General features: G+C 39.5%; 2 protein-coding genes across 2 annotated transcripts in view; both read left to right on the forward strand.

Moving 5' to 3' along the window:
* Positions 1–3,000: 3,000 nt before the first annotated feature.
* sycp1 (synaptonemal complex protein 1) lies at positions 3,001–14,961 on the forward strand. The gene is made up of 21 exons (XM_038985484.1): positions 3,001–3,129; positions 3,228–3,312; positions 3,573–3,616; positions 6,508–6,672; positions 6,798–6,865; positions 6,954–7,027; positions 7,140–7,198; positions 7,340–7,406; positions 7,532–7,605; positions 9,654–9,838; positions 9,939–10,031; positions 11,409–11,490; positions 12,066–12,128; positions 12,206–12,268; positions 12,523–12,639; positions 12,718–12,828; positions 12,945–13,037; positions 13,146–13,220; positions 14,007–14,075; positions 14,220–14,327; positions 14,821–14,961. Exons 1-21 carry the CDS (start codon positions 3,001–3,003, stop codon positions 14,959–14,961), a joined length of 1,965 nt encoding a protein of 654 aa, XP_038841412.1.
* Positions 14,962–16,986: 2,025 nt separating this feature from the next.
* LOC120040296 (juxtaposed with another zinc finger protein 1-like) overlaps positions 16,987–20,810 on the forward strand; it is a 35,162-nt gene continuing 31,338 nt past the window's right edge. Inside the window, exon 1 of the mRNA XM_038985494.1 lies at positions 16,987–17,120. Coding sequence (XP_038841422.1) covers positions 17,006–17,120 — 115 coding nt within the window. The 5' untranslated portion in view covers positions 16,987–17,005. The remainder of the gene's footprint in view (positions 17,121–20,810) is intronic.

Raw genomic sequence — 20,810 nt, forward strand, 5'->3', positions numbered from 1 at the left:
TGGAGAGGCAACAGTGGCAGCATTTCATATGAAAGCCCTTGACTCTCTCTCTCAAACAGTACAGGGTAACTGTGATGAGACTGTGATGTCATTATGCCATGATGCTTTCACTGTAAAGATCCCACACTACTCAGCCCAGCAGCCCTGGATTGTGTCCCAAATGACACCCTATTCCCTATATAGTGCGCTACTTTTGACCAGGCCCCTTCCCTATATAGTGCACTACTTTTGACCAGAACCCCATATAGGGAATAGGGTGTCATTTGGGATGCACCCCTGGAAAAAACAGGTTTACCAGCAGCAAGCGTGATGCTCCCGGTTCTGATGCTGCCTGGGCTGGGCCGGTGAGGAGGACCCAGTCCATTACACCACCACCGGGCACACAACCAGGGTCAAGTCCTGTGCCAAAGAACGTGAAAGGAAAAAGTAAGGAGAGAAGGAGAAGTACTGTAGCTTAGGTAGGAATGGAGGGAAGAGTTTTACTTACTTAATTAACCCTCTTCTTTCCTATGTGGAACATAAGGCTTCCATGAGAGAGCACTACTGTTGCCGATCTCCTGCCTTTTTGGTGATAGTTTTCTATGACAGACCACAGTCCTTCCTCACCTCCTACGTACGGTTCTGGATGGAAGGGTGGAGGAGGGGAAGGTACAGCATGGTTTGTTTATTTTTCATGTTTGAACTGACGTGAGAGAGAGCCCATCAGATGTGACAGGGCCTCAGGCCTGCAATTTGAGGTAGACTACAGATGTCACTTTTTCCCTGTGGATTGCTGGTGTGCACTCATGGTCAAAGTTCTGCACTGTGTCTGTATAACTTTTTGTTGACAAAAATGTATTTCCTTTCTGAAAACAATAAATATGAAAACAATAACTGCTGATCACGCCTTATGTAGAGGATGTCAGTTTCATAATAATCCTACTTGTATTTAGTCAGTCCTGTAGGAAGCTTTCGCTAGGTAGGGGCCCAATGTATATATTTTTTAGTTATTTTAGTTTTCTGTCACACACTCCCACCCTGTGGTCATTACCAAGAACTGTACAAGAAAGACGTGAATGAAACATTTGAATCTCTCTTAGATGTCTGTCAAACACACACGTATACACACAGTGAAAAACAAAACTATAGCATGAAAGAAAGAGAAAGTTAGCCACTACATGTAAACATAAACAACAATATTTTAGAAATATGAATAGATAACTAAAAGACTAACCTCAATAGAGGCCAGGTTCAATACTTCAACATGGGGGTCCAAACACAAACTGCAAACAAAAATACATTACTGCAGTGGCATAACTTTCTAAGCAATAAATAGTATTTTTGTTTGAATAAACAAACAGTGATAATCAAAGGAAACAGATACATTAGTGTAAAATTTACCACGCTTCAAACATTTCTTCAAAAAAGCATTGGTACTCATCAAAACGGTTCTCATAGCAACGATCACACACAGCCACTACACATTTGTCTACTGGACAGTTTTACCTACAGATCCTAGTCAATTGTTCTAATTCCAAATTCTATGGAACAGACAATCTTTGGTCATCATCATCATTTTCACATGCTCAAGGGACTTGGAGGGAGGCACTTTGATGTCAGCAAATAAGCACATAAAGATACTTTAACACATAAAGATGTGTTTCATACATTGATGATGACCATAATGTGGTTTTGACACAAAAAATAAAACAGAAATGGGATATTGTGTTCATTAGCCAGGAGAGATATTATGATGTAATTAAAGACACACTGAGTATACCAAACATCTCAGAACATCCTTAATTCGTTGGGGCATGGACTCTACAAGGTGTCCAAAGCGTTCCACAGGGATGTTGGCCCATGTTGACTCCAATGTTTCAAACAGCTGTGTCAAGTTGGCTGGATGTCCTTTGGGTGGTGGAATATTCTTGATTCACACAGGAAACTGTTGAGCGTGAAAAACTCAGCAGCGTTACAGTTCTTGCCACAAACCGGTGCGCCTGACACCTACCACCATACCCCGTTCAAAGGAAGGCACTTACATTTTTTGTCTTGCCCATTCAACCTCTGAATTGTCTCAAGGCATAAAAATCCTTATTTAACCTGTCTCCTCCCCTTCATCTACACTGATTGAAGTGCATTTAACAAATAACATCACACCTGGTCCGTCTGTGATGGAAAGAGCAGATGTTCTTAATGTTTGTATATTCAAGAGGAAGAAAATGCAATGACAAACAAATAAAACAACTGAACATATGCTGTCATTTATTTTGGATCAGGGTTGTAGTTATTTACTGTGGCCAAAGTATAAAATAACTGCTTGAATTAATTGGCTAACTTAGTCTACAATGTTTCCATAAAATACATATAAATTACTGGTATAATGCAACTTTCTATTTCTTCAAATGTATCCGTTTGATAGCTACATTCCTCACACGCTCACAAAAATATAGATATTTTAGATATTTAAAAATGTCGTTTAGGATGGAATAAAGTTTAGAAGTCGTTTGTGTTTTAGGTTTGGAAAATGACGAAATCATCGCCTTCCACGCGCTCGTTTAAAAGGAGATCTGCGGGTGCCTGCGGTTGAGCTCAGCCGTTGACTTTGAACTCAAAAACCGTTGGCTGTCTTCTTCACCTCCAGGTACAGTGCTATTAGCTAACGTAAGCAAATAATTCACAATTAGCTAGATATTAATTAGCTTAATATATTAGGGCAATATATTTCGTTTTCTTGTAAATGTGGCCAGTCTCTGACCGCAACATTTATTTTTCGAATAACGTTAGCTAGTTAACGTTAGCTAACGTCAGCCAGCATAGCTGACATTAGCGACAGTAGCTAGCTAAAATTAGCTAGATGTTTGCTGTTTTGACGACATTTCAGTTTGCTAACTAAGGTTTTATGAAGAAAAAATTGCCAAAGGCCCTTGCTTGCTACTTTACTAAATGTCAATAGCGTGTTGTTGTCGTCAATTAGCTACTATAGCTAGCTAACATTAACGTTACCATTTCGTTTTCAGGATGGAGAGAGGATTCAACTTCAAGCTGTTGGTGCCTCCTAGAGTCAACCCAATCCCAGGACAGGTTTCTACCGTCAAACCACAGGAAATAGTGGAGGATGGGGGATGTTTCATGCAAGCTTTGCAGCAGGTAACGTTACCTCAGCTTTTTGTTTTGTTTGAAATACAATTGTTTGGTATTTTGTCAATATGAATGACTTTACACTGATGTGCTACTTCATTTCTTAGGGTTATAATAAATGTTTGGACAAAGAGTCAAACATGCCTTTTCCCTCTATGAATACGGTTGTGCCAACAAAACCCACCAGATCAGGTATTTTATTACCATATGCATTATACTTAAAAAATTCATATGGAACTTTAATTTCAGAAATCTCAACAACAAAAAATAACATTTAGGGCTGGTTTGTCAAACCCAGATACTCCATTGAAGGTGCTTTTTAGTCAAGGAAATAGGGATAGGCTAAACCGGGCCCTACAGTTTTGTGCAAAATGTATATATTCTAAATCATGAGTTGCACATGCATCTCGAGTTAGAATTATTTTCTCATAGATTTTCTCTCCCCTCAAAAGATGTATTCAAGATGAAAGTTGTGCCACCAATGGAAAATGAAGAAGTAAGTCAACTTAGTTTGGTGTGAACACAGATAAAAACATAATAGTATGTGATGTGACTTGGAGCTGGTGGGACGTGGCATGGGACGTGGGGGAATAAAACTGCTATAGAGAGCAGAGGGGGATGTTTGCTTTGCCAAGCCCCTTGATTCCTGAAGTTTCCCTATACGTTCACCTGTTTATATTACACCAATGAGTATCAACAAGAGTGGGTCTTTAGAAAACCACTTGGGATGTTCCAAACATTTATTTCTGAAAAGGCGCAATGGTCACGTCAACTTTAGCACGCCACAATATACAGTGCATTCTGAAAGTATTCAGACCCCTTACCTTTTTCCACATTTTTTACGTTACAGCCTTTTCTAAAATGTATTAAATAATTTTCCCCCCATCAATCTCCACACAATACCACATAATGACAAAGCCAAAACAGGTTTTTAAATTTTTTGGCAAATTTATTAAGAATTAAAAACTTTAATACCTTATTTACATAAGTATTCAGACCCTTTGCTATGAGACTCGAAATTGAGATCAGGTGCATCCTGTTTCCATTGATCATCCTTGAGATGTTTCTACAACTTGATTGGACTCCACATTTGGTTATTTCAATTGATTGGACATGATTTGGAAAGGCACACACCTGTCTATATAAGGTCCCACAGTTGACAGTGCATGTCAGAACAAAAACCAAACCATGAGGTCAAAGGAATTGTCCATAGAGCTCCGAGACAGGATTGTGTCGAGGCACAGATCTGGGGAAGGGACCAAAACATTTCTGCAGCATTGAAGGTCCCCAAGAACACAGTGGCCTCCATCATTCTTAAATGGAAGAAGTTTGGAACAACCAAGACTCTTCCCAGAGCTGGGCGCCCGACCAAACTGAGCAATCGGGGGAGAAGGGCATTGATCAGGGAGGTGACCAAGAACCCGATGGTCACTCTAGAGTTCCTCTGTGTCGATAGGAGAACCTTCCAGAAGGACAACCATCTCTGCAGCACTCCACCGATCAGGCCTTTATGGTAGAGTGGCCAGACGGAAGCCACTCCTCAGTAAAAGGCACATGACAGCCCACTTGGAGTTTTCCAAAAGGCGCCTGAAGAACTTTCAGACCTTGAGAAACAAGATTATCTGGTCTGATGAAGCCAAGATTGAACTCTTTGGCCTGAATGCCAAGCGTCACATCTGGAGGGAACCTGGCACCATCCCTACGGTGAAGCATGGTGGTGGCAGCATCATGCTGTGGGGATGTTTTCCAGGGGCAGGGACTGGGAGACTAGTCAGGATCAAGGGAAAGATGAACGGAGCAATGTACAGAGAGATCCATGATGAAAACCTGCTCCAGAGCGCTCAGGACCTCAGACCGGGGTGAAGGTTCACCTTCCAACAGGACAATGACCCTAAACACATGGCCAAGACAACTCAGGAGTGGCTTTGGGACAAGTCTCTGAATGTCCTTAAGTGGCCCAGCCAGAGCGCGGACTTGAACCCATTCGAACATTTCTGGAGAGACCTGAAAATAGCTGTGCAGCGACTCTCCCCATCCAACCTGACCGATCTTGAGATCATCTGCAGAGAAGAATGGGAGAAACTCCCCAAATACAGGTGTGCCAAGCTTGTAGAGTACCTTACGATGACTCTAAGCAGTAATCGTTGCCAAAGATGCTTCAACAAAGTAAAGGGTCTGAATACTTATGTACAGTTTTTTTTTATTTTATACATTTGCAAACATTTCTACAAACCTGTTTTTGCTTTGTCATTATGGGGTATCGTGTGTAGTAGATAGATGAGGGAATAAAAATACATTTTAGAATAAGACTGTAACGTAACAAAATGTGGAAAAAGCCAAGGTGTCTGAATACTTTCTGAATGCACTGGAAGCCTAGATCAGAGGTATTCGAAGTCAGGGTCGTGGGGGAATTGGAGTAGGGTTCCCCCAATTAAAATAATAATAATAATTTGGGTAGGAACAAAAAATGAAGAGTACAAATTATTGTATGGGACAACATTCAAACGTTTTTGGGAAAGATACATTGATAAGAAATATGAACATTTAATGAATTTCAGGTTATTTGTTGATGTAAACATTGAAATGGACTGATTTTAAGGTTGTGTCATTAGATTTGGGGAGGGGTGGGGTCACCAGAAATTCTGGCTAAAGAAATGGGGTCCCTTCTGAAAGAGTTTGAATACCACTGGCCTAGATAGATAACACATTCTACAACTCACCAGCAAGCCAATATTAGTTGAGTGTTAATCTCTGGTGGACAGACTACGGAAACATAAATGGTACCGTAGGTCTGTCATGATACAACGGGATGTGGGAGATAGCGAGCAGCATTAGTTCCGGTCCTTGGGTTTTTTGTCACCGGTTATTTGGAAAAATCAAGATTTGGTGTGGTGTGGCGAATTTCGGAAGGGGAGGGGACATTTGGCCCATAGACTTGCCCGTATCTTGCAAAGAGAGAGGGTAGAGCTCCTCGTTCTATCTCTTCTCTTAACACTTCTTTAACCAGAACTTAATCGAGCATCTGATCAATTATGCAAGACTTTAGTTCTGGGTTAACCGAGATTAGTCGCATGTGAGCAAATTAGCCTTTATCTCAATTTAGCCTTTATCTCAATTCTCAGGAGCATTAGTTTTACATAATAGGCTGTGATTCAGAGGAGACTGGAGGAAATAGCTATAGGAGGACAAGCTCATTGTAAAGACTGGAATGGAATAAATGGAACGTATCAAACATATGGAAACCACGTTTGACTCCGTTCCATTGATTCCATTCCAGCCATTACAATGAGCCTGTCCTCCTATAGCTCATCCCACCAGCCTCCGCTGATGTGATTATGCATAGATTATGCTGTACAGTTCTGACATGTGTTTTCTAAATCTTCTTAGACCAATTGCAAACCCAGTCAGCTGTATTCAAAACTGTTTGAAGAAGTTCAGAAAGTAAAATATTGGAAAGTCAAAGTGGACTCAGAAGCTGTGCAAAAAGACAGGAAGCTGCAAGAAAACAAAAGAACAATTGAAACCCAACGTAAAGCCATTCAAGAATTGCAGGTATGTACCAGTAAATGTACAGGTATAGGCCTATATTGAAAAGACAGAGTAAAAATGCTAAAGTCCTTAAAAAAAAAGTATTATTATTATTATATATCCTATTTTTCCTTTCCTTTATGTTTTAGTTCGGAAATGAAAGCCTCAGCATAAAACTAGAGGATCAGATCAGTGAGAATGATGATCTGCAGAACAAGTATGTATTTGATTATAACATGATACTGTCACTATAGATTGTATCATCATCATTCTGCTTTTTTCTTTAATGTTTATTTTTCCAACAGAAACAATGCAACACGGAACCTATGTAATATACTAAAGGATACGTTTGAAAGATCAGCTGAGAAAATCCATCTATGTGAGTAAAACATGCCGACTACTCAGCCTAAGTGTACATGCTAGTTGCCTGAATGCGAAATGATGACATTTTGTGGTCTACGTTGTCCTCAAACCAACCTATGTTCTCTTAGTTGAATCTGAAAGAGAGGAAACCCATCACTTGTTCATGGAAAACAGTGAAACTATTCAGGTGAATATTATAATTTTCTGTTCTTTTGATAAAAATAATATAAATTATATAATTGTTTTGTTATCTTCATTAATATGGCGTCAGTTATATGATGCTAGTGAAGAAGAATATTTGTAAAAACATTTTTATTAATTGTTATAGAGGATGAATTCTGCCTTTGAAAGCCTACGTATTCAAGCAGAAACTGACCGCCATGAAATGCTGAAAGGTATGTATACTTGAAATATATCATCATCAATGCACTTGTATTGTGTTGTTGTGAACATAACACTAGGCACTTTACACAGTATATAAAAAGAGAACAATAACTCCAATGATGTGAATATTTTACAGTCAAAGAGGATTTGGAAGAATTTGCCGTTTTAAAGGAGAAGTTTGAGAAAGAATTCAGTATGAAAGAAGAAGAGGTTGGTCTATAACTGACTGAACATGAGTAGAGTAATGGACACCCTCTCTGAGTGGTTCCTAAAACACACATTTTCGGTAACCTATTGTCACAAACAATATGAACAGTATTTGGCGTTGTGTATGTAGACTATGGAAACTGAAAATGTCTCTTACAGGTTGTGATACTTCAGATGAAAATGAAGGACAAAGAAAAAGAACTTCAGGCAATCCTGCTCAACCTCCATGAAACCCTAGAGAGTTGCAAACGGTTACAACAGGCAGCACGTAAGATGGGCACTTTTTGTTCATTGATTAGGCCTAGGTCTTAAGCCCTATTTGGACGGGACTAGTATTACTAGAGACGTTGGTTATGTAATTACCTATTAGCACTTGAGATGCGTTTATGGATGAGAAAGTGAACTTGCCATGTCCAACAAAGTTAACCTCAGTGGATCGGGGATGCTTTGTGTTCTATTGATCTACTGCCTACTACATCAACAGCCAGGGTTTCTTTAAAGAGACAATCAGCAGTTGAAACACTAACAATGCCTTCTCCCGCCCCTGTTTTGGTAAAAAAAACTTAGGGATGGGGTTAAAGAAGTGTAACCACTCGCATCCATGATATCAACATTATAGTTGTAATCATGTTTTTAGGCTATATAGTGTTTGTTTACATTTACATTGTTTACAAACAGAGTAAAACAAGCTTATATTTTTGGTTCTGATGGGGTACGACAGTTGAACTAAGCTCATGAGGCATTTATAAGTTATATTCTCCAAGAATCAATGGCTACATATCAATAATTCACAAATCTCAAAATGGATGTAGTAATAAGCCTATAACCGCAATACTTTTTTATTGCGTATTTAGGCTTAATTAAACTGATGCATTTGGCAATGTTCAATTTCAGTTAACTGGCACAAAAGGTATAAACAAAAGTATTCACTTTGAAAGTTGATAAAGACAGGCCAGTTATATGAAATATACACTGTATACAAAAGTATGTGTATGTATGGTCACCTTTACCCCCCCCACCCCGTGCACAAAGCGAGGTCCATACAGAAATGGTTTGTCGAGATCGGTGTGGAAGAACTTGACTGGCCTGCACAGAGCCTTGACTTCAACCCCATCGAGCAACTTTGGGATGCATTGGAACGCCGACTGCGAGCCAGGCCTAATCGCCCAACATCAGTGCCCAACCTCACTTACTCTTGTGGCTGAATGGAAGCAAGTCCCCGCAGCAATGTTCCTACCACTAGTAGAAAGCCTTCCCAGAAAAGTGGAGGCTTTTATAGCAGCAAAGGGTGGGACCAACTACATATTAAGGCCCATGATTTTGGAATTTGATGTTTGCCATGCAGGTGTCCACATACTTTTGGTAATGTAGTGTATATGCAGCACTTTGTTTTAAGCTTCAATTGATCAAATCAGTTCTATGTTTTCTTGCTCAAACTGCAAGCAATACTTGTCAAACTCTAATGTCACGGGAAACACAGTGATGTCGATAAGAACGAGAGTAGTAATATCGGAGGACATTGGTTATTCTGGCTGGAATTGTTACTCTCCTGCCATGGCAGATTCAGGACTAAAATTACAGATGTGGTCTTTTGTTCTTGTGCACAATTACATTACGCTCAGTAAAATGAATTCCATCCGAATAGGTCTTGGTGAACTTTTAAATCCATTTCATGCATTTTACTGGAAGTGAAACTTCCTTACTCCTGTATAATATCATATTTTACGACAAGAACATTAACATCTTATTTCCTTTGACAGAACAACACCAGGAAGCCCTTCAACGTTCCAAACAAGAACAACAATCTCTGTTAGAAAGTCTGCAAAGTGCAGAACAGCTCAATGAAGAATGTGAGGTTAGTATGTTGTTTTGTACTCCAATATGCTAATAAAAAGTATATTTAAACGCAAGTTATGCAGTTCATCATGTATATTCCAAGGAGGCATATGTTGGTCATTTTACATTCTAAGTTGTTATTTATCTTTATGTGGCTGTGGACAGTACATAATGAGACAATGGAAAACGTGCATTGTTACTTTAAATCTCTATAGGAAAGTAGAAAAGCTATTGCTACAGCATTAGAAAGCAACAAAGAGGAGAATGCAAAGGTCATTGCCAAGAAAGACTCAAGCTTGGAAGAGCTCAACAAAATAAAAGATCAACAAGCAGACAAGCTTGTACAGATTCAGGCCACAGCCCAGGAATTTCAGACATCATTAACAGTTGAGATACAGAGGTGGGAAATGAATAAAGTTACTATTTTGTCCCCTGTTTGGTGAACCCCAAAATGTTAATCAAGATTCTTATATTACTTTGAATGTTAACTTGTTTCTCAGGGCAAAAGAACTTGAACTGAAGCTTACGGCAGTCACAGAGGAACTTCACAGGAAAAACCTTGAATTAGGTAAAGTATTGCTCGGCTTCGCCTCGTACTTGCGACTGTGCTAAAAAAAAAAGTGTATCACACACCCTTTCGTGTTACAATTGCTTTATTTTTCGAACATTGACATTTGTTTTTAGCTTGTATGCAACCAGAGATTAAATATAAATTTTGTTTTCTAGGAGAGATCAAAGAACAGAAAGAAAAGAAAGACAGACAGTTACAAATCCTTGAAGATGAATTGGTAAAGATTATATGTCCCCTATGTTTTGTGAACTCAAATTGGCACTTCCCTCATAACTGTCATGCCTTGTCCATGGTGAGGTTAATGAAAGAGCAATTATTTTACTCTTGCCTTTAGGATGTCAAAAATAAATCCATACAGTCACTAGAGGAAACCATTAAAGTTGTGGAGACCAGAACATCAGAACTCACCACAGAGCTTGAGGGGAAACATGCTGAAATTCACCACGTTAAGGTAAGATGATGTTCAGATGATCGTTGTGTAGATACATTTATAGCGCTACTTATTCATAAGGATATTGTTTGCATAAATCTTATTATCTTTTAATATTGGAATATGTTGTACCCTTCTAGAATAAAGTGGAAAACATTTCTGTTGAAAACATTTTACTGGAAAAGGCTCTTGGAAATGCTGAAACGATGCAAAACGACTTGAAAGAAAAAGCCAATATGACTGAGGTTTCATTCTATTAATTGTATTTTCCTTGCACAATATTGGCAATGCATATTTGTGTTTACATTTTTTGTTTGACACCTGTACATACAAGAAATTGTTAATATGTTGTATCCCACAGAGGAAAATAAAAGAGATTGAGGGGCAGTTATCTGCTGCAATGAGAAGAGATGAAAAATCCATCAAGGAGAAAGAGAATCTAAAGACAGACATTGTACAGCATGAGTGAGTCCTTGGATGTTCAAGTATAAAGTATTCAATAACCTGACGGATAGTTTTCCTCCATGTCTCTAAATAATACTGAATGTAAATTATCCAGGGTGAAGTATAAGGAGCTATTAGCAAGTTTCAATCAGCTGCAGCTTGAGAAGAAGACTATTCTGGAGCAGATTCAGAATGAATCCTCAGAGGCAAACATTCTGGTAGCACAACTTAAGGTCTGTATGAATTGAACATGTGATGCTGTCTGTATAGAATAATACAGAATAATGGAGCAGTTTGCTGATAATTCATGGTATTGTGTTGGGAATATTCTTGTCATTCAGGAGAGCGAGGCAAAAGAGATGAAGATGAAGAAGGAAATTGAAAGACTCCAAGAAGAAAACCACCAATTACGGTCAGTTAGAGTTAATTGTTTATAAATATTTAGTAATGATAGTCATTATACAATGCTGCTGCATGCAGCAACATTTATTTGTTTTTTCAAAATCATTCACCTTTTTCCTGTAGAGGGGAATTGAAATCCTTAAATGTCAAAGTTGAAGAGCAAGGCCAAGACACTGAGAATCTGCAGAAGAAACTTGAAGAAAGTGTAAGCAAATCACTGTCTATGAGGTTGGAATAATATTGTGAAATTGTGAAAATTATGATAATTCCCTTTTAGTGTAAAAGCAGTTTGAAAAGACCGCCTGAAATTTCTGCATGTTTTGGTGGAATGGAGTTTTGGCCTGCCTGATGTCATCACCATGTGGTAAATTAGTTAATAGACCAATAAGAAAGAGTGTTCCAACCTCTGCCAATAACAGCTAGTTTTCAGTTTCCCCCTCCCTACTCAAACCACTCCCAGATAGTCCTAGCAGAATTCTTGCTTGAGAAATTGCTCTTTGCTAAGAAGTTATTTTTGTTTATTTTTTTACCATTTTATTTTAAAACAATCACAGAAAGGTACTTAATTGTTACCCAGAAAATATTTGATATTGAGATAAAACGTCTGTATTGGAACTTTCAACGTGATGTCAGTGTAACACTGTTTTTCAACAACAACAAAAATATGGCCAAGTACTGTAAATGTCCAAATCTAAATGCACGTCTGTTTTATTCTATATTCACACTGATGAGTGATAGTAAATAAAGTTCACTATTTTCTGTTTGACTTCATTTCTATAGTGTGGAGATCTGCAGGCTGAGCTCTCAAAGAAAGATAAACAAATGAAAGCAGTGGAGTCAAAGGTGATTATCAAAGTCATGTCTACACTTGGATTATTTTGTCTTTAATTATCTTATCAAACACTGCTTTTTCTCTCTAGCTGTCCAACCTGAAGATAAAATTAGAGAGTAAAACTAAAGTCCAGGACGAATACCAAAAAGAGGTTTGTGTTGACTAAGAAATCGATTATAAAATGACAAATGAATTATACAATAATATAAACTGTTCAGCTTTCTATAACCTGTTTTTCATTCACTTGTTCTCAGAACAAAACGTTGAAGAAACAAATTGCAGTTGAGACAGCAAAATCCAGTGAACTTGAAAATGAGGTACCGCGTGGCTTTAAATGGTAATTTACAAGACAAGTGTAACATTGTAATTCAGTTGTGATGCAACTTGGTTTTTCATCCATTACAGATAAACAAATTGAAAGAGGAGTCAGAAAATGTTCAACGATCAAATGAAGAGGAATGTAAAAATTTGCTTGATGACCTTGAAACCAAATCAACATCTGAGACAGAGCTTCAGAAAAAGGTGCTTATTGGAAGTTAATAATATGGTACATTCTGGTAGATGTGGCAACATACTTGCTGCACATGTTGATCCCTGCAGGTGCAAAAGCTACATCTTACAGCAACAGATGCCGTCAAGAGTAAGGAAGATACTGAAATCAAATGTCAGAACAAGATAGCAGACATGGTTGCCTTGATGGAAAAGCACAAGGTAAAGTTATCTTTAGGGCAATATCCACAGATTACACCAACACCGTGCCATCTTGCATGTTGTATGAAATGTTATCCATGTGTGTTTGTTAACATTTAGTTCTCTGTTGGTATCAGAACCAGTATGACAAAATGGTTGACGAGAAAGATGCAGAGCTTGATGAGAAGAAGAGGAAAGACATGGAGGCAACTGCTAATAGAACATCACTGGTATGCTACAATATAGTAGAGAAATACACATGAGATTGGATTAACTGGGAACATTTCAGTAGAGTGTTATACCTCTGCTTCTTGGATATTTTTCTGATTTTTTCTCAGGAATTGGCGCTGTCACAGCAGAACATTGAGAATGACCGTTTGAAGGAACAACTAAAGAAAGAAATGAACGAGAGGGTAAGTGTGTCATGTCCCATGCTGACAAAGCTGTGTCAGGTGACAAATGTTGTCTATTTACTCAGTCATGATGTCATGTTGGGTTGTAGGAAAGCTTACTACAAGAGATTACAGACCTGAAAAAAGAAAAGAAAATGAGCAGGCAACTGAAGACACAGGATGAACAGGTAGATATTCAGATATCAGAGCATTACAACAGTTTGTGTTGTTTAAAAGTGTCTGACAAAAATTGTTATTTTAAATTTTTTATATTTACATATTAGCTGCCTGAGCCAAAGTCCAAAGAAGTTAAGTGTTCTGAAATCCCCAAAGTATACTCCTCCGCCAAGATGCCTATGTTCCGTTTGGCAAAGGACAGTCAGAGAAAGACAAAAAAAGCCTCTGTAACCCCATCCCAAACCTCAGAGAAAATAGTTGTGACTCCAAACATTAATGTAAGTGATCATGAACTTCTTAAAAATGCTTGTGTTCAGGTCAAACATTTTCTGAAATGTTTCTCCACTACATCCATGTGCATCATCACTGTATAATACCTTAGATGAACTGATATTGTTGATGTGTCAAAGGAAATGGAAAACGAAGCCCCAAAAACTCCATCTTGGAGCTCCATGACTAGAGTTGCAGCAACACCACGAATTAAGGTATTGGAATTGGTTGATTATTTTGTGTGCTGTATTCATAATGCATAACTTAGGCTATTCAATAATAAATTATCTGTATGTTGAATGATCACCGTAGAATTGATTAGATGAACTGACGTGGTACTGTATGTTTCATGCGTCAAAGGAAACCGAAGCTCTCAGAACTCCATCTTGGAGCTCCACCAATATAGTTAGTGCAACACCACGGATTAAGGTATTGGAGTATGTTGATAGATTTTTTTATGTTTAGTATTCATTAACTGTGTTTTCATTTATTGACTGTGATATGTGAGCCATTCCCCCAGAGGATTCTCTCCATCCTATTTGTTTGTGAGTGATTGAGTGATTTTCTCCACAGTCTTACAGAATCAGAACTCCTCCGTCCACTGGGAAATCTGTGCCCTGGGGGAAGAGCACCTTGGAGCTTGACCCCAAGTCTGACAGCTCGGAACATAATGATTTATTGGTAAATAATGCTTCAAGATCTAATGAACACACTGCTTGAACTTGGGTAGACTTAAAACATTGGATTTGTTCAAACTCAGGATTTATTATCATAACTTTATATGCAAGCTGTATGGTGTGCACATGCACATTTAATTGTGGAAATAATTTTGCTTTACATATCACATCTTCTAACTTGGGTCTTTCTGGTTCGTATAATGGCAGAGCATTGCAGTTGCAACTGATCCATTCAAGAGCCGCCTGCAGCCAAGTGTCCCAGCAGCACAGAATAAAAAAGTGGACATATTCAGGAAGGTAGAATGAGCCAGCCTTACATTAACACCAAATACTTGACTTACTTGGCAGTACACCCTCTGTATTATGAAATAAGTTGTGAAATACCATATTGCATTGTATGGTATAGTCTATACTCTGCAACTTCTAAAATATAGTCTGTAACTTAAAAGTAGTTAATGCTGTGATGTCCAGGTCATTATTAGTCTGTAATGTTTCAGATCCAGAGCCCTGCCATTCAGAAATCACCTGGGAGTACTTTAAAGCTCGCTGCAATGAAAAGGATGCGGGATGCTGGTTGGACATCTGTCACTGGTGCTGAAAAGAAGAAGAAAAAAACAGTTGAAAAGATCTTTGCATAAGAAGCAAGTGCTGTGCTTTTCAAGATAGACCGTTTTCTGTGTGTCTGCCAAATCTGAAAACGGTCTATGCTATTTTCATTACACCACTGCTCTAAAATTTCATTCATGTCTATAGTTGTCTGATGCTTGGAAAGCTGTTGACCGAAATAGGAATTTCAAATGCAAGTCAAACAAATTTGAAATGAACCAAGTATGTTATATTGTTTTGTTGTTACTGTTTAGCAACTTTACTCACATTATTCATGGCAAAATATGTCAAATTTTTGTTGTTTTGAGCAAACTTGCCTCCTTTAACTCTATTCAACATGAATAAGTTAATGTTTTCATGAAATTGATTTTATTTGTTTGTAACATTGTTTTTGCTTGTGCGGTTTTTATGAACCTATACACTATATATGCAAATGTATGTGGACACCCCTTCAAATTAGTGGATTTGGCTACTGCCGAGTGCTGAAGTGTGTAAAAATTGCCTGTCATTTGCAACACTCACTACCGAGTTTCAAACTGCCTCTGGAAGCAACTTCAGCACAATAACTTTTCATCGGGAGCTTCATGAAAGGGGTTTCCATTGCCGCGCAGCCTCAGATCACCAAACGCAATGCAGTCCGATGGACAAATCTGGGTTTGGTGGATGCCAGGAGAATGCTACCTGCCTGAATGCATAGTACCGACTAAAGTTTGGTTGAGGAGGAATAATGGTCTGGGACTGTTTTTCATGGTTCGGGCTAGGCCCCTTAGTTCCAATGAAGGGAAATCTTAACGCTACAGCATACAATGACATTCTAGACGATTCTGTGCTTCCAACTTTGTGGCAATAGTTTGGGGAAGGCCCTTTCCAGTTTCAGCAGTTTCCTGTGCACAAAGCGAGGTCCATGCAGAAATTCTTTGTCAAGATCGGTGTGGAAGAACATGACTGGCCTGCACAGAGCCCTGACCTCAACCCCATTGAACACCTTTGGGATAAATTGGAATGCCGACTGTGAGCCAGGCCTAATCGCCCAACATCAGTGTCTGACTTCACTAATGCTCTTGAGGCTGAATGGAAGTAAGTCCCTGCAGCAATGTTCCAACATCTAGTGGAAAGACTTCCCAGAAGAGTAAAGGCTGATATAGCAGCAAAAGGGGGACCAAATCCATATTAATGTCCATGATTTTATAATAAGATGTTGCAGGAGCAGGTGTCCACATACTTTTAGTGTATATTGCGTTTAGCAACGTTGTATGACGTATTGTTATTTATATTACTACCAATTAAAATGATGCTTCAATTTGTTAGTCATTTATTTGTATTTACTCAGATGGTAATATTCTCCCTCTGACTAACACACCCGTTTTAAACATTTTAAAGTGACCCTCCCTAATTAGGATCCCAGGGGAAACAATGACCAAAAGTAAGGTTCCTACTACCCTATCACATAATTCAAACAGGTATGGTGTTTTAGAAATGTGTTGCCTACTGTTCTGGCCTACAATTCACAATATTGTAACGCAATACGTCAAGTATATTATTGACGTCGATTATAAAGTGAGTTACCTAAGGGGTGCTCAACAGGCAATAATATTGTCACTGTCCTTATTTATTATTGTATTTTTTTTATTTAACTAAGCATGTCGGTTAAGAACATTTTATTATTTACAATGATGGCCTAGGAACCATGGGTTAACTTTTCCTAGGGGCAGAACAGCAGATTTTTACCTTGTCAGCTCGAGGATTCGATCTAGCAACCTTTCCGTTATTAGTCCAACGCTCTAACCACTAGAATACCTGCCGCCCTATTGCCGCAATCAAGTGCTAGTCGAAACTCGGAAATGTTCGACTTGCTAACTGGTTGTAGTTATTCACGTTCCGCGTTCAACAAATTAGCTAATCGAAATTTCCGAGTTTCCCAGTTCCGACTAGCACGTGAACATAGCCCCTCTGCTCTTTCTCGCTCCACTCTCCCACCCCATGCGTATGCTCCAGCTGCAAGCGCCGCTGCCTGCTGGTGTCTGTAGCTGACTCCCCTCACTGGCCCACATATTCAATGTACAGGTAGTTTAGACCATGACAGGCATCGCCGCTGCCTCCTTCTTCTCTAACATTTGTAGGTTCGGTGGTTGCGGACTCCACTTCGATTCGTTGGCCGAACTCATCGTGCACATTGAGGATAACCACATCGGTAAGTATTGAACGAACCAAACAGAAACAGTCAATCTGTGCTCACTCCACTTCTGCAATTGCCCTGGCTAGGGCTAGCTCGAACCAGTTAGCTAGCTATAGCTACTTCCTGCGTCTGACAGCGCTGTTGTTAGGTGTGGTATTGATGGGACGTTTGTCTTTAGATTTTGTTTACATACTGTCACGCTATAGTATTGCAATGTATAGCTACAAACTGCACGATTAGGAACCATCTCGCACTTCGGGAGCGCCAGTTGGTCAATGCATTCAAGGTTTACGCACGGAACCGTGTTGAGCTATTGCTCACTCTAGCTATTGCCATTTGCAGCCCTGTCTGTTTGCAGCACTAGGCCTAGGCAAGCTACGTTGCAAACACTTGCTAGATACTGCATCTAGGCAGCGCAATGATAGAACGAACAGTGGTGGGAAAAAATACTAAATTGTTATACTTAAGTAAAAGTAAAGATACATTAGTAGAAAATGACTCAAGTAAAAGTGAGTCACCCAGTAAAATACTACTTGAGTAAAAGTATTTGGTTTTATGTATACTTAAGTATCAAGAGTAAAAATGTAAATAATTTCAAATTCCTTATATTAAGCAAACCAGACGGCACCATTTTCTTGTTTTTTGTTTATTTACGGCTAGCCAGGGGCACACTCCAACACTGACGAATTTTACTAATGAAGTATGTGTGTTTAGGGAGTCCGCCAGATCAAAGTCAGTAGGGATGACCAAATATGTTATTTTGATAAGTGCGTGAATTTTTATGTCCTGCTAAGCATTTAAAAGGTTTCAAGTACTTTTGGGTGTCAGGGGAAAATGTATGGAGTAAAAATAAAATTTTCTTTAGGAATGTAGTGAAGTAAAAGTTGTCACAAATATAAATAGTAAAGTACAGATACCCCCAAAATCTACTTTAGTACTTTAAAGTATTTTTACTTGAGTACTTTACACCACTGAGAACGAACCATTGTTGACAACTTGAGTAGCTTTAAATAAACCTAATTGAAGATCAAGCTCCTTAGTTTGTTGACAATTACTGTTTTTACACTGTTCTAACGGTGCCTTCCTTGTTACTATGACATTACAATGGCCATGGGGCTCAGATCACAGTGCATGTTATACTCATGCATTATAATTTCATTCAGAATTTGTGAGTCTCTCTCACACAAACTGCTAGAGTATGCAGTTGTGCAGCAGACAGTAGAGGAGTACAGAACAGTGGAGGTGAATGTTAGTCACCCTGGGAGACGTGTGGGCGTGAGTCTTGTCGTGCTGCACAGAGTTACTGAATATTGATGAACCTGGATGTGGGTCACATCAAGCCCCCACCTCTTCTCACTCACACATGATGTTGTCCCTCAAGGGTCACAGTAACAGAAGATCCTCCCATATTGATTAAGCTTCTATCATTGTGAACATGATGCCTGTCTCTGATCAGCTGGCAACCATTCCTAAAGACTCCAACCAACCACTGCATTCAGTCAGGCCTGACAGGATTCTGGCTCAAGATATAGGCAGTCTCTTGTTGCCTTTTTAGATCCATGACATCACCCCAGTCCAGAATGATAAACAATCTGTTCCAAAATCAATCGTATCCCTTGGCTGAACCCCAGAGAGAGCCCCTTGACCAGACCAAAACCATGAGATACAGTGCATTTGGAAAGTATTCAGGGTCCTTGACTATTCCACATTTTGTTACGTTAAAGCCTTATTCTAAAAATTATTAAGTCGTTTTTTCCCCTCATCAATCTAATACATTTTTGCAAATGTATTCAAACCAAAAAAACAGAAACATCACATTTACATAAGTCTTCAGACCCTTTACTCAGTACTTTGTTGAAGCACCTTTGGTAGCGATTACAACCTCGAGTCTTCTTGGGTATGACACTATAAGCTTGACACACCTGCATTTGGGGAGTTTCTCCCATTCTTCTCTCCAGATCCTCTCAAGCTGTGTCAGGTTGGATGGGGAGCGTCGCTGCACAGCCATCTCCAGAGATGTTCGATCAGGTTCAAGTCCAGGCTCTGTCTGGGCCACTCAAGGACATTCAGAGACTTGTCCCGAAGCCACTCCTGCGTTATCTTGGATGTGTGCTTAGGGTCATTGTCCTGTTGGAAGGTGAACTTTCACCCCAGTCTGAGGTCCTGAGTGCTCTCAAGCAGGTTTTCATCAAGGATCTCTTTGTACTTTGCTCCGTTCATCTTTGGGCTCCCAAGTGGCGCAGCGGTCAAAGGCACTGCATTCTCAGTGCAAGAGGCGTAGTCCCTGGTTCAAATCCAGGCTGCATCACATCTGGCCGTGATTGGGAGTCCCACAGGGCGGTGCACAATTGGCCCAGCATCGTCAAGGTTTGGCAGGGGTAGACCGTCATTGTAAATAAGAATTTGTTCTTATTAACTGACTTGCCTAGTAAAATAAAGGTTAAATAAAATCTTTCCCTCAATCCTGACTAGACTCCCAGTCCCTGCCTCTGAAAAACATCCCCACAGCATGATGATGCTGCCACCACCATGCTTCACTGTAGGGATGGTACCGGGTTTCCTTCAGATGTGACGCTTGGCATTCAGGCCAAAGAGTTCAATCTTGTTTCTCATGGTCAGAGTCCTTTAGGTGCCTTTTGGCAAACTCCAAGCGAGTTGTCATGTGCCTTTTACTGAGGAGTGGCTTCCGTCTGGCCACTCTACCATAAAGGCCTGATTGGTGGAGTGCTGCAGAGATGGTTGTCCTTTTGGAAGGTTCTCCTATCGACACAGAGGAACTATGGATCTCTGTCAGAGTCACCATTGGATTCTTGGTCACCTCCCTGACCAAGGCCCTTCTCCCCCGATTGCTCAGTTTGTCCGGGTGGCCAGCTCTAGGAAGAGTCTTGGTGGTTCTAAATTTCTTCAATTTAAAAATGGAGGCCACTGTGTTCTTGGGGACCTTCAATGCTGCAGAAATGTTTTGGTCCCTTCCCCAGATCTGTGCCTCGACACAATCCTGTCTCGGAGCTCTATGGACAATTCCTTTGACCTCATGGCTGATTTTTGCTCTGACATGCACTGTCAACTGTGGGACCTTTATATAGACAGGTGTGTGCCTTTCCAAATCATGTCCAATCAATTGAATTTACCACAGGTGGAGTCCAATCAAGTTGTAGAAACATCTCAACCATGATCAATTGAAACAGGATGCACCTGAGCTCAATTTCAATTCTCATAGCAGAGGGTCTGAATACTTACGTAAATAAGGTATTTCAGTTTTTTATTTTGAGTACATTTGCAAAAATGTCTAAACCTGTTTTTGCTTTTTCATTATGTGGTATTGTGTGTAGATTGATGAGGAAAACATTATATTTAATACATTTTAGAATAAGGCTGTAAAGTAACAAAATGTGTAAAAAGGGAAGGGGTCTGAATACTTTCAGAATGCACTGTAGGTTCATGGCTGCCACGCTACGGAAAATTAAACATGTCACTGGGTGGAATGCAGGGAGAAGTCCTGGCAGAGTTGTAATCATGGCACCATTTGCTACTTTTAGAGGACATTGGTTTAATGACTAGGTCTCTGTCTAGTTTGTTCCACCACATCCTTTATCACTTCGTTTATAAAAATGCCATTACCAAAAATTGTTGAGGGAACACTGAAATCCAAATTCAATATATTTGCATTAATGCTGTGTAGACTAGCCCATATCGTAATGCTGT

This window comes from Salvelinus namaycush, unplaced genomic scaffold (assembly GCF_016432855.1).
Source record: "Salvelinus namaycush isolate Seneca unplaced genomic scaffold, SaNama_1.0 Scaffold34, whole genome shotgun sequence".
In the NCBI taxonomy this organism is placed as follows: Eukaryota; Metazoa; Chordata; class Actinopteri; order Salmoniformes; family Salmonidae; genus Salvelinus; species Salvelinus namaycush.